We start from the raw sequence: 14,251 nt of genomic DNA, 5'->3' as shown, positions 1-14,251 counted from the left end.
CGAGCTTCCCGCTGACCCACTCTTTTTGCGGGAGCTGACCGGAGAAACACAAGACTAAACAGCCATAACTCCACGTAGAAGGAAGGGCAGCCCTATGTATCCGTGTCGAGTATTGATAGTGGCAAATGGAACTGCAATTCACATGTTCGGCTACTGCGTGTTGGTAGTGTCATTTCCGAACTGCAGCTGGCTGCTCTGTGGGTGAATGTTTTCGCTACTGCTTTACTGCTAGACTGGTGTCCATGCACTCTTCAATATTAAGCTATGCTATAGGTGCCTGCTCACTTGACTGCTCAAGTCCAATATCGATTTGAAAGTGGGAATTGCTCCCTAATGTATGATATGGCAATGCACTCTTTCAAAATTACGCGTTTCTGTCCTTTCCGCTTTTAGAGGCTGACAGTGGCATATAAACTGGCTTGCCCCACAGTTCCACCAGCGTGTAAGCCTGTGCAGAGGCAACAGTACACCTCGTTCTGAGAATAATGAGGGCACCACACTCATCCGACTAGAGGAGGCAAGAAATGCTGTGACGTAGAAGTAAAAATCTTCAGTTGAACTAGTCCTACAACAGAGGTTTTTCATGTATAGGAGCACTTCGATTGATGTATACCTTGCCTGCCGGGCAATCCGATGCCTCCCCTAGACAGTACGGCAACGCAAATGACTGGTACTCCCTTATTGGTGCGCTTGTTGCGTGTAAAGAGGCATAAAATGCATACAATGTCTTCTCAAAACACTATCTAAGTGCATGGAGCTTATTCGGGGGCGGGAACGAGCTTATTCAGCTCTTGGTACAGGATCGGGTGATTCAGTACTGCGTTGGTGCAGCAAGAACACTCGGTTTAGTTGCTCGAAGATAATCCTTTGGGTTGTACCTGTTGGAAGGATACAATACTGAAGTAGTGGTGATACTGCAAAGCAAATGCTTTGAGTATGGTTTGACTTTGAAAACATCGGGGTCCATGAGCGTACAAATTCAGTGTCAAGCCACTATCCGGGGTATGCAACCAACCACTGCAATAAACGAAAAGACTTCCTTTTTGCTTGTACATAGTGGTCATATTGTTAGCATAATAAAAGTGTTGCTCAAAGGGATTCTTTACGCACCAGAGAAAATCTGGTGTCCCCTAAGTAGGTTCAGTGCTGCAGGAGCCTTCATTCATACACAGCCAGCTGCAATCATGCCGGTGCCGACATCCGCTACATTGGGCTTAAGACCATCATTATTCAAAGAGAAGCCATTGAAATGTTGCGTGCGTTTGAAATATAATTGTCCTGAGATTCCGTGCATAGAGGCACCCCATACCCAGGCAGGGGTCCTCCCGTAGTCTGCTCTAGCGGCATGTTGTTGGCCGCATCGATCTGCGCTGGCTGCATCGGGCTGGCGCCATAAGGTTTTTTCTGCTCTTCATTCAGCCGCTCACGTGTGCGGATATTGAATCACGTTTTAGATTTTTGCAACTGCCTTTCGTTCCTACGGCAGCGCAGACAGACCAAAGCATTCAGGATGGGGAACAGCGCCAGCGCCGACGACAAGCCCAAACGCATCGCTACCAAGGATCTCTGTTGCCACACTTACGTCCACACCTACAAAGAGGTATGTAATCCACTGTAGATGCGATTAGCAGTTCCAGGCCTGACTGAGAGTACATAGCAGGAGTAGCCTGTGGTCTCGCCTTTATCGCTAGCAGCCACCTGCAAGAACCTGAAGAGCCGTAGTACTGCGTGGCAATCATATCAAAAAAGCACTCACACGCGTATACCCTTCAAGCCACTTTACAAGCTGTTGTCCCTGTGCGGCTTTTAAAGATTTACAATGCCTAGATTATACCGATCAAAGCAGTAACCCAGGTCCTCTGTTTGGCTGCAGCTGCCGATGGGCGGTCCTGGATTGATTGTGAAATAAAGTGCTAATTGTTCTCGTACCTGTTGAATGAGCGTAGAAATTTTGCTGTCGTATCGATAACTTGCCAGCGCAGTTGTTCTGGATGTAAGAGCAGGACCCGCATCTCCAGTGCACCCACGATAAATACCACTGGTCTGTTTCAGCAAATGTTGTTCTTCAGGGCGATGCCGAGCTACCTGAAGATCCTGACTTCCCCAAGCGTCTTCTGGACCAGACGCGGTCATTCGATTTCTCTAGTGAGCCTGGAGGGCAGCGGCGGAAACAAAAATGCTTCTTCCTAGCGCTAGTTGCAAATGCTGAGAACCTGGCCACTAGCCCCTATAACAAATGCTCTTTCGTGCATTTTGCGTCTCCGTCCTCCTCACAGACCAAGTCAAGGGTGGAAATGGTACCTATATTTTCTATCCGAATAAGGACAAACCCAAAATGTGGGTCGGCCAGTACAAGTGCCTGAACCCTGGAGACCTCTTGTGCAACCAAGGTTGCCCGTTGGATCCAGTTGAGGCTGCTGAATGTGGCAACGCTACAGCAGAATGCGTCGATCCTTCAGGTCTTGGTCTGATGCAGTGCTGCATGCCTGTAAGTGCCCCAATTCCATTTTCTCACCAAGGGTCGGCTGCCTGCTCTCTCGCAGGCTCGTCCACGATGCGCATTTTCCCCTTCTACTTCCACCCCCCTCCACGCGATTAATCCCTTTGTAGTTCGAGTTTCTGCGCCTGAAGGTCTGGCTGTCTAGGAACTGCTTCTCTTGCTTGTGGTGTCAACAGGATTCAAATGCATACTCTGAGCCCCTAGTTACAGAGCTGCCAGGCGGCACAGCCTACGCAACTGCACCTTCAATGACGGAAGAACAGCAGCGCTTCGAGCAAGCTCAGGTGAATAGAATGGCTCAGCAAGCGTACGCCGTGGCCACGGGCAATGTATATGCTCACAGCAACTTTGAGCAGCGCCTTGCCTTTTCCCAAAATCTTCAAAGGAGCAATCTACCTTGCACGCCTGTTATGACTCGGACATACCAGGGTTCCTCGCCTCCGAATAACGTTCCTTACCAATTTAGTTAAAGCGTGTGGAAATTCCAGCGCTATGGACGTGCAAAACAAGCCCACCACGCCGCAAGCCAGCTGCATTCCTCAGGTCTCCTACTTGCCTTGTGCCAGCTCAGCAAGCAGGAGCTCGCTCCCTGCGCTTTGGCATCCCAGCGCGCTTCGCGAATTGAGATGGGAGATATTGTTCCCCTCGATGGGCGGAGGATGCAGCAAAGCCCACCAAGATGGCTGTGTGTAGGGTTAGGAGGAGGAAGCTTTGTGGAAAGTCGGGCTCGCTTGCTGTGTAATAACGACGACTGGGCAGCCACGCGATGCCGATATACGGCCGCTGTGCACCATACGCCTTACACTGTCCATGGATCTGGTACGGAATGCGCATAAGTTGTAGATGCCACTGCAGTGCCACTTGTAGCCGCTGAGAGGATATACACCCCAAACGGGGCGGAGTGCATTAGGCTACACTCTTCCCCGTAAGGCCGCCGCATGGCCGCTCTGTTTGTTTCCTGTTGAGTACCTCAAACGTACTCGGCAGTGGAACGTTTTCACAGGGGCTTGCTAAGCTGAGACGATTCGCTGGAGCTTCTCTGACGTCAGACTCACTCGCCCTAGCTACGGTGGCGAGGCTCCTGGCAGACCACATGGGTAGCGAGGGAAGTCCATGCAGCAAACCCCGCCGAAACACTCTACTCTCTAATTACGTTTATGTCCATTACTAGGCTTTTTCGCAACGAACGAATCGCATTAGTAGACTGGTGTTCTGCCCGGCACAATCGTTCCGCAAAGTGCGCACAGCGCGGTCTAGGAAGCTGCTCTACATCAGACGTAGTGTGACAGGTGGCGAAAGCAGCTCTGGAAACACGCAGACAAACACTGCGCGTGCGCATCGAGCACCGGAGATATTTGTGAGACCGCTGAAGCGGCATACGCATGTCACAAGCAAGCCGAAGACGTCCCTAAGTCGCTCGCTGGACGGGAGTCGACAATCCGTCAAAGCGAAAACTATTCGGTCAACTATAAAATGCCCCATTAAGTTTTTGACAATACCCTTATTGACAGGAGAGATGAGGATTTTTATTATTGCTCGCACTACCGCTGTTCTTGAAAGCCCACTACCTAAGAGGCAATAGTGGTCTTAGGCTCCCAGGCAGGCAGCCAGAGCACCTCTCTCCCTGCGCGTTCACATAAGGGTGCACCTGTTGCCGAAGCAACGGGCCTGATCATTCAAACCAACTGCACTGTGTTTGCTGCGGCGAGGGCCATAGCGGTAAGCGTCTTCTTCGTCCAACACCCTCGAGTGATACAGAGCGCTCAGTCGCTGATTTGTCTCCCGCTGCTCCGCCAGCTCGCGGCGCAGCTCCTTTGTCTCCCTGCAGAAGGCGGCAGCGGCGGAGCCAGCAAAACGAGACACACACGTGTTGCAGTGCACTGTCTGATGCAGACACACAGCCAACAAGGCGCTGATCCTCATGGATCAAAAGAGGGGGCACAGACTGGGGAAAGAAGCTGCCTGCAGGGGTGACGCACTGCTTATAACGTTCCTCCTGGAGAGTCTGCTGCTCGCGCTCGTCTTCTAGCTCGCGGCGCAGCTGCTCAGTCTCGCTGCAGCAAAATGCACACCAGTGACGACCAGCTCTCTCAAATGACTCAATTCAACAACAGGCACGCTACTACGCTGCTGCTCAGTCTCGCTGCAGCAAAAGTGCAAGCGAGGACTGCCAGCTCTCTCCTAAACGATTTAATTCGATATCAAGCACGCTACGCAGCGCAACTTCAGGCATGCCCCGGGTAATAACAGCCAAATGAGACAAGCACCCCAGCTTGCGTACTAGTCCTTATTTTGCAGTTCTTGCTCAAGCTTTACAGCTTTGTCTCCCTTCCGCTCAGCGTCCATTGTTTTCTGGTGCAGCAGAGCTGCTGTACGCTGAAAAGCAGCAGTGCATGCCCATTCCCCCCACACACGAAGGCCCATGTCGCAAATTCTTACTACTCAAACGCACTACTCAGGCAGACAGTGGCGAGGAGCAAAACAGCGGCATGACACCCATCGAAACCATGCGTAATGTAAAAGCGGGTTGCAGCTGCGTCCGAACAGAGTGTGCAGAACACGAATTCCACCACGTGAAAAAAATCGCAAGTGCCGATAAAAACAGCCCGCATAGCCTCAGCACCTCGGAGTCTCGTGCAAGATCCTGCAAGGCATCCGCGACGGCGTTTGCCCCCCTAGACAGTAGCTGGTCAATGTACTCGTTGAGAACGCGTTGATGCACGTAGCGAGGGCCTCGTATGTCTGCGTTGTACCTGCGCAGACGCGCACGTTGAGCTACAAAATCGGCACATGGGCATGCAGCCAAGAAGGGCGCTGGCACGGCTGCGGGTGCGAACCCATCAACGTCACAGCGTGAGACGAGCTGGCAGAGCAGTGTGCAGCAAAAGCAAGCATGCCGGCAATAAGAGTTGGGAGCGTACTCCTGACGCAGCAGGGCCAAATCATCGTTGAGCGCCTGCAGATCCATGTACAACTTCCCGCTGATTTTCTGGTCGATGCCAAGTTTGTCACTCAGCATCTTGGCCTTCTGCCGACACTTCCACTCCGCATGCCTCTGAAACAGCCCATTCAAAGTGTCGGAGCAACAAACGCCACACGCGCGATGCAGCAAAAACGCCCAGAGTCTCTTTCTCTTTCATGCGTCACCGTCCTCGGTAGCACAGCGTGAAGCAGCGGCGCAACAGGACGAAATGGCCCCTTATATGCATTGCAAAGATGCCGACAGACGGCCACTAAAACCGCGAAAGGCTTCTCTCCACAGTACCACAGTGCAGCAAGCATGCGCATATACATGCATATATACATATATGAATCTCATGTAACTCCCCATGGCAAGCGCGCAGGGCAGCACTCTTCGTCTCTCTCTCTTTCTCTTTCTATCTAACTATCTATGTGACTATCCCGATCGCTGTATGGGGACGTTGAAAAAGCGCGGCTCTCCGTTGCTGGCCAAGAAGAACGCACTTCGTTTTCTTCCAACGCTCTGTCAGTGATGCGACGCAGTTTTTCTTTCAGTTGTGTCTTGTAGTGGCGGAGGACTTCATCATCACCTGATTGTGTAAATTTTTGCCCCCGCATCCCGCAAACACAGACACACAGATGCAGCACGCAAAGCAGCATCAAACACCTGCAGCGTCGTCGAGACAAAACACCCATCCACCTTTGCGTTGTGCATACCTTCTTTGTGCACCCTATCCTCCTGCTCTGTCTCCCTATGCCCTCACGCAGTGGGCTGTACAGCGCTCAGCAATTTAAAAAAACGCATGCACGTCGCCACGCGTCCCCTGGCCCCCTGCATGCGCGGGGCTGCCACACAAAGCCCCTCCGAACAACGACTGACCAATTGCGTGGATCTTGAAATGGTGAGAATACTTGCGCTGCAAGCTCTCTGCTCCCTCTTGGAGCTCCTTGGAGGGAATGGGCAGCTTCGCTTGAAAGGTGTCTCTGAGCTCTTTCGTGAACGCTTCTTCGCAGACTTGCTTCCAGCGTCGGCATTCATCGTGTTGAATGGACCCCAGGAGCCGCACGCTCTCCGGGATTTCCCCGCCGTTGATGCCTTCCACAAGCTTTTCCAGAATTCGCGTGAGAGCCAAGCCAGTAAGCGCAGTTCCGTCAAGCGCCCTCCCCTTGCAATCGCGAAAGACGCGACACCGCAGCTGCGCAAGCCGTCGCTGATACAGTGGAACAAACTCCGAAACGCTGACAGCCTCCAGCGCCCTTGCCGAAGCCTGGCCTGAAGGCGAACTCTGACCAGCAGGGGCATAAAATCCAAGCGGAGAGGGTAAAGCAACGCAGTCGCGATCTCCCCCGAACAACTCAGAGACCTCTTGCCGCGCCATGCGAATTTGGGGGCTTTCCAGGCCTGCTGCCAATTGGCTAAAGCCACGCACGTCGCGAGACACACTCAACGCCAACAAAGCCTCCAAATAATCTCCAGCAGTCAGCGGATTCTGCTGCTCGTCGACCATCGACATGTTGAAGTCTTGAAGAACCCACAGCAGGGCGGGAGCCCTCCAGGTGCCCCCCCCCCCCGCGGAGGTCCCTGCTGCTGCAAATCCGCAACACCAAAAATGCCACACACACATACATACACACACGCTCACACAAATGCACATACACACACAAATGCACATACTTACACAAATGCACACACAAATGCACATACATGCACTCACATTCACACAAATGCACTCATATATACATGCACACCTACATACATGCACACACATGCACACAAATGCATACATATATACATGCACACACACATGCATGCACACACACATACATGCACACACATTCACACAGATGCACACACATTCACACAAATGCACACATTCACACATGGACACACACATGCACACAAATGCACACACATGCACACAAATGCACGCATACATACATGCACACACATGCACACGAATGCATACATATATACATGCACACACACATGCATGCACACACATTCACACAGATGCACACGCATTCACACAGATGCACACGCATTTACACAAATGCACACACCACAAGGCGCTTCAGCCCCGAAATGACCTCTCACGGGGACCTGCAAGAAATACTGCTGCGCAGACATGCGCACCTATCGCCATATACGCAGGCACGCGCATGCACAGAAGAAAGCAAACCATAGAAGTATAAAGCTCTTTGCGAAGCCTCAGCCCTCGAGCAATCCTCCACAAAGAACGAAAGATATACGCCTCCATGGACCACGCAACCGCGCCGCTACGCTACCGTCACGGGGTTTCTCTTTATCTCTATCTGTCCAACAACTCAATAGATAGACATAAATATCTATATAATATAGTAATATGTAGATCATGCAGCTTTCAAAGACTCGGTGCAGAGGAAACGCGAGAGACAGGCATCTCGCGCTCCTTTAGGAGAGCGAAATCGGCAAGACACCACGCATCCGAGAAGCCCCTTGCAAACAAACTCGAAAAGGCCTTCGAGTGTACCACCGACTCAGACTAACCTAAGCCTGCCTTTGAGGAAGAGGCAGCGTCAGGCTTGCCCTTCGCATTGGGAGATGCAGGGGAGACTCCATGACTGCTGGGAGTCGGCGGCTTTTGTGCTTGGCGATCTGCTCCACCGCCGTGCGTGACGCGCAGCCGCTGAGTCCATGCAGAAGCCTGCAATTTACATGCAGAAACTTTTGTGCAGAAGAGTGCGCTGAGGCGAAGGAAGAGACGCGTGGCGGCTCTGCTTGTCAGCGAAACTGACCATTTCCCCCCTCCCCCCAGATTCCAAAACACCCCTGAATTTTGCGTGATACGTGGGGAGCCCACGTATGACGCCGCCAGAGGGCCGAAATGGAGGGACTCAAAGAGACAGCGGCAGATGCACACACGCATGCAAAAAGCGGTCTCTGTTAATTTACTTCTACGCAGCTCACCGACGCCAAGCTGAAGAGGGTGTCGCTGTCTACAGCGCCCCTGGTAACGAAGACCAGGAAATGCGACACCAGCAGAGCAAGGGTGAAGAGGCGTTGGTCATGCTCGACGCTTTTTCTTTTACTGCTGTGCACGGAGGCATAGAGCACTCGCAGACGGAGGCAGCACTGAAGGGCTCAGAACGCTTGAGAGCAGCGAAAAGGATCACCTGCAGGTTGGGGCAGGAAGAAAGGGGGGAAGGGAGAGGGCAGGTGCTCCCCGGGAAACGCGAAAAAAGGGGTAAATGAGGCGCCGCGAAGCGGCAAAACAACACCGACCCGATGCCTTCAAAATCGAGAACAAGATACACCAGATTGTCCTTGTCACCCTCCGCCTCCACGGCAGACATCCACACGCCTTCCGTCTTTCCCTCAGACTCAACGCGCTGCACAAAGCGCGTACCCTGCGCGATTACGGGGGCTGCCACGGAAGTTCCCACCGCAAAGCCCAAAGTGCTGCTCATCACGCTGCTGCAGCAGGGAAAAACGCGCAACCGTCTAGACAGCACAAGCCTTTCCAGCACCAAGCAGTTCGACGAAGAAGTCTCTCTCTCTCTGAGCAGCAAGGGAGGCTGTGTGTGAGTGCATGCAACAGGGCCGGATTGCCCAATTTTTTTTCTGCCACCGACGCTCGGTCCAGCACAGCAGGCAGGCGCACAAACACGCAGACAGACAGACAGACAGCAGCGTCCGCAGACACGCGACGGACTCATCGAGAAGAAGATTTGCCAGCCCCGACTTCCCGGTTTGAAGCTCTCCGCATATTGAAATCACGGCGATATAGCGGGTAGATATCTCCCCGAGCCATCGGCGAGCGCCTTCATCTGATTCCAAAAATTACGCGCAGACAAACATACACACAGACAGACACAGCGATACACAACTGCAGCGTGCCGCCTCTCCCCCCCTATCCGAGCGAGAAGCGCGATGCCGTCTCTCTGTCGCATGTGCCTCTACGACGGCAACGCTTAAAAGAGACGAGACAGCCCTCTTGCAGGCGCCTGCGTCTCCCCTTCTTCCCTTCCCTCCCCCCCCCATCCTGCCTCCGCAGGAGGAAGCAGCGCCAGGAGACCACAAGAGGACTCACCAACAGTAAGAACTTCCTTTCCATCCCATCGGTTTACGTGGATCAGCTGCATGGGGCGAGACTGCGCAGGGAAGAAGAAGAAAGGAGACACTGAGCAACCTTCGTATCCTCCCCCCTCGGAGGCGAACTCTGCGGTGTACGTACACCACCCCGTGCAGACTGCAGCAGCATGCAAGCCCGCCCGCTGCGTGATGGGGCCCCTTTTTTCAAGCCTCCTACGCACCAGAAGCTTCTTCTTGGCAGTTAGGAGCCTGCAATCACGAGAATTCGCGAGTGGGTTGCTGAGGAGGGTCGTCCCCCGGTCGATCGACGTCTGTCCTCTCAGCGGCAAACCAGTCACGCCGTCGACTAGCAGCATTGGCTCTGCCAAGCTGGTAGTTGATGGACGCCCTGCAGTGTCGTCTCCTGGCGAGATGTGGCGTTCAGTGCTCAGACGATTCGTTTCCACCAAGCGATCTCTCTCATGTGGCAAGGATACGGCGGGGATGCCATCGTCGCCAGGGATGGCAGAGTCTGCCACAATCGGCGATACTGGAAACTGGCGACGATAATCTGCGAGCAACAACCAAGAAAAGGAGGCAGGCAGGCAGGCAGATAGGCGCAACAGAAAGGTGCACAATCTCCGTTCGGGCACACACGCAGTTGCAGCTACCACTGGATAGGTAAAAAGAGGAGGATCAAGAGCAGCAGGGGAATAAATGACTTAAAGAGGAGGATGGTTAAAATGAGGAGAAGCATAACAGAAGAGGAGGGCAAAATAAATGGGTAAAAGAGGAGGAGGATAAAGAAGAGGCGGGTAAAAGAGGAGGAGGATAAAAGAAATGGGTAAAAGAGAAGGGTAAAAGAGGAGCGGGAAAAGATTTTTAAAAGTCCAGCAAGAAATGTTAGAGGTGCTACGCATACTGCCCTTCCGTCCTCTGTGCGCAGTGCTGCGTGCAATTCGGAAACGCAGCGACTGGCATGCGTTTTGTGGGGCTTTGACCTACAAGACGTGTAGTAATTTGTAGTTGTTCCCGGTGCTGTTGTTGGGGAGCCTACAGTTGCCGCCTCGGCATAGGGGATTGCTGCGCGCGCGTGCAGCAGGCGCACAGACGCATTTGTATAATATATATTTGCATCTCTGTGTTTGTGTGTCTGTGTCTGTGTGTGTCTGTGTCTGTGTGCCTCTGTCTCTGTCTATCCCTCTCTGTGTATGTATGTGCAGCAGTGACGGGGGCACTGGAGGAGCGCACAAGCTAACAGATGCTGGTGCTTCAGTACAGTGTGTGTTGGGCTGCTTGCCATGTGAGCCTGCCAAGTTGTTTCACATACCTTCTGTATAGGGGTAGTAGGACGCAGCAACATCTGCGCTCACTCGTGCTGGAGAGGAATACATCTGCGGCGCTGCTGCTGTTTGCGGAGCTGTGCTCCTTGCGGCTTCTCTGCTGCTGCCGACTGCACGGAGCACAGAGTTCGCAACCAACAACAGCAGGCTGGGTATTTCGGGGAGAAGTAATTAGCGCCCATGAGTCCGATGTGAGCCCCTGAAGTAGCTGCAAGCCCGCATGAAGCAAGCTTCCTCCTACAACAAGAGGACAGAGGCTGTAAACACGCACCTGCAGGAAAGACAGCTGACGGATAGGATGTGCCGTCCGACAGCACGACTTGGTAAGAGGTGGCTGCTCCGGGTGCAGTTGTGACCTCCCCTTCTTTTGTCACCACATAGCTGTTTGCATACGCCTCCGGAAATACAGAGCCTACTCCTGCCTGCATGTATGCTGAAGATCCGTAGTCATTCATGGTGTGTATCACGCGCCGTTCATGAACTTCGCCGCCCTGTGCGCCACTCGAGACCTTTTGCAGTTGGTCGCGCAGTCCCCCTACAGTTTCGTGTGTTGAGAGCTCCGAAGAGACGAAGGTGGGATGCTCGTCTTTGTGCTGTTGCCCCTGAACGCCAGCGACGAATGCTTCTAGACTGGCAGTCAGGTTTAGATCTCGAGAGTCGGGATCAAGGGACCGGAGTGGCTGGAGAACCGCCTGATCCGCCGTTGAGTACACGGCAGTCTTCGGTTCTCTCCTGGTCGACTGTGTTTCCTTGAATTCTTTGCCTGGATACTTTTGAAATACGTAATGCTGTTCCTCCCGTCGCTTCTGCTGAACTGAGGTGGCGTTTGCAAATCCCACTGGCCCGACGGATGAAACACAGGGAACATCTGGGCCTGGAGGCAAAGGCGATGCGAACATCTTTTTGCGCGGTCCCTTGCGCTTGTGCTACTTCCTGAGGTCAGCAGCTGCTTCGGGCAGCGTCACTGGCTTCAACGAGGGTGCCCGGCGATGCCACGGGAAAACAAGGCATAGCACCACAGTGGGCCGCTGGGTAGTGCTCCTGAAGAAAACGCGGAATTTTTTAAAGAGATGGAGGTCGACAACGGGTAGGAAGCCAGCAGACACTAGAGGCGACAACTGTCGATCACAGGAAGGTGGGTGACCGCGTGGCCTGGGACTGTTGACCAGTGCAAGTTTCTGGCGCGCGGAACGGGCCGAATATTCGAAAATCAGAGGAGGTTCACAAAAGTATTAAAAATATATTCATACATGTATTTGACGAAGTGGCGTTCCGTGGACGAAGAATCAATCTTGTAATGCGTGCGGCAGGGGAACTCAGAGTAGTCCTTGGGAGCCAGACCATCACGTAGCCCCCAAAAAGAGCGGCAAAGGGGCATATCTACTCAAACATGCCTGCTCTAATATGAAAGGATCACAGAAGCAACCAGTAATAACCCCTGGTAGCACAGAAAAGGTATGTGCGGACTTGTTCCATTCCAGCCCCGACCTGCACTGGCCTCACTCGCTGGAGGCGCCGGTTTCAGATCCCAATAGGCACATCAGAACATTTATAAAAATATACATCCAACATTAGGCCAGCCTACGAGAGCCGGCGAAGGTCGATCCAATACATGGGACTATACAAAGCCAAACAGTGCCTGCCCAACTGACATCTGCCCGCAGCATGCCGACCCTTCTCCTGAAAAAGCCCCCATCTCATCCATCATTAGCCAGCATCTCCATAAACTAAAAATATCCATAGTTTTGTTAAGCTTCTGATGCTTGATAAGTGCTTAAAGGGGGAATTTTCAGTGAAAAGCCCCCGTAGTGCCACTCCGACCATCGTCGTTTCAGAAAATTGTCCGCTGTAAATCTCTGCACGTCATCAAAAAGTCCACTGATCGGAAGGAAAGCTCATTAGTTCGGTCTTACACGTTTTTTATTGTGTTGGTTTTGCATGCAGTTTTGTTTTCAATTCATGTCCAGGTCGAGGGCTTTCGAAGCGCTCCGAAACAAGACACCGGTCTGCACGTACTACGCTGTAGGTGCATAGGATTTTTAGCAAACGCAAAAACGGAACATGTACGCAGGATATGGGAGGTTCTGTACTACAGCCGTGGTCACAAAAGAAAACAGAATTGAGAGTTTCCAATATGTGGAGCAAATTTATGTACTCAATTTCAAGCGCTCCATCTCTAATGTTTCCGGAGGGATAGTTTTAACTCTAGGTTCAGTGTAGTACAAGGCCGAGCCCATAAGAGTTCCCTACATCAAGGGCCATGGCAACAAGCGTGCATGTAGCTGCTCCTTCTAAGCACTCCCAGCTCCCACAGGCAGCTCTGCATAGCCCCTATCGCGTGCAGAGACAACGTTGCGTCTTCCTGTATCGAGCTAACAGTACTCTGCAATAAGTAAGACATTGGGGCAGGCAAACCAAACAGGCACTGCTTTGCTGTTAGTTGAATTAAATTTGGTGCGGTAGTAAATGTTCAGATGTAGCGTAGCCCAATGCAACAGTGCATGCCTTCATGCATCAGGTTTGCCGATATAAGGTCTACATCGAGTTTTGTAGGAATCGAGAAAGTAAAATAGGAGGTCTCATAATTAGATTTGCGTTTTAACGAAGATGGAACTTTGGTTGGCAAATGCCATGTCGTAGACGAGCACCTGCTTCGTCATTGATTTATTTTATATCACATACACTATAAGTGCCCCGTGAGGTGGTCGAAAAATTGGCAGCGGCTGAGTGTTTAAGCAACCATCTGGCGGGGATTTGACAAATGATGGGATTTGGGGGGTGTTCAGGAGCAAATGAGCACAGCACCTGTGCCTCCGGCTGAGAAGGAAGGGTCAAGTGTAGGTTTAAAACCTATGAACATCGGGGATGCTTCAACCTGCCCCAGCCTACAGTTCAAGGCAAACAAGAGGCGAAAGTCTGAAGGAGCCGGCACTCCCATGCAGCCCCAAACAGCCTCCCAACAGAGCAGCTGCCGCAAATAGGGGAAATCACGTTATTTAATCCGGAAAAACAAGCGCATAAAAAAGGAAAAGAGCATGAGCAACGGGACTGAGCCCACGGGAAAACGACTGCATGGGTACCACAGAAGGCACCTAACGGAGAGGGAAAGCCCTCATGGGGGCTCTGGCGCAGTGAAGGGAGCTACAAAGGATAGAAGTGCAGCTGGGCACCCTTCATAGGGCAACTTTATGCTGCCACGGGTTCATATTCATGATTAGAATGTGCAAGTACCACTTGAAACGGATTTGAAGTGAATCTGTTCTCTGGGGAGACGGCGGGTAAGCCGAATCTAAATAGCCACTCGTGAGCGCAGTCACCCAGGCTCGGCCGTGCCGCCGGGCAGCAAAAGGCAAGAACTCGCAGGGCTACTAAAGCTGAGTACAATTTCAAATACGA

The 14,251-nt window shown here is 52.4% G+C and overlaps 2 protein-coding genes across 2 annotated transcripts; one reads left to right on the top strand and one right to left on the bottom strand.

The window, feature by feature from the left end:
- Positions 1 to 1,510: 1,510 nt before the first annotated feature.
- Positions 1,511 to 2,970, top strand: LOC34622772. Its single transcript, XM_026334405.1, has 4 exons — positions 1,511 to 1,600; positions 2,070 to 2,145; positions 2,277 to 2,488; positions 2,677 to 2,970. The coding sequence occupies exons 1-4, from the start codon at positions 1,511 to 1,513 to the stop codon at positions 2,968 to 2,970; spliced, it is 672 nt and encodes a 223-aa protein (XP_026190190.1).
- Positions 2,971 to 4,132: 1,162 nt separating this feature from the next.
- On the bottom strand, positions 4,133 to 11,754 carry LOC34621617. Its single transcript, XM_026334422.1, has 16 exons — positions 11,123 to 11,754; positions 10,843 to 10,958; positions 10,518 to 10,595; positions 9,755 to 10,083; positions 9,532 to 9,592; positions 9,154 to 9,268; positions 8,724 to 8,915; positions 8,409 to 8,532; positions 7,989 to 8,145; positions 6,342 to 7,043; positions 5,966 to 6,051; positions 5,422 to 5,555; positions 5,124 to 5,253; positions 4,782 to 4,876; positions 4,480 to 4,554; positions 4,133 to 4,322 (listed from the first exon to the last, which is right to left on the bottom strand). Exons 1-16 carry the CDS (start codon positions 11,752 to 11,754, stop codon positions 4,133 to 4,135), a joined length of 3,216 nt encoding a protein of 1,071 aa, XP_026190207.1.
- Between the last annotated feature and the right edge of the window lie 2,497 nt (positions 11,755 to 14,251).

Source organism: Cyclospora cayetanensis, unplaced genomic scaffold (genome assembly GCF_002999335.1).
Source record: "Cyclospora cayetanensis isolate NF1_C8 unplaced genomic scaffold, CcayRef3 CcayRef3_contig_41, whole genome shotgun sequence".
Classification (NCBI taxonomy): Eukaryota; Apicomplexa; class Conoidasida; order Eucoccidiorida; family Eimeriidae; genus Cyclospora; species Cyclospora cayetanensis.
This window is presented reverse-complemented; position numbering and strand designations above follow the sequence as displayed.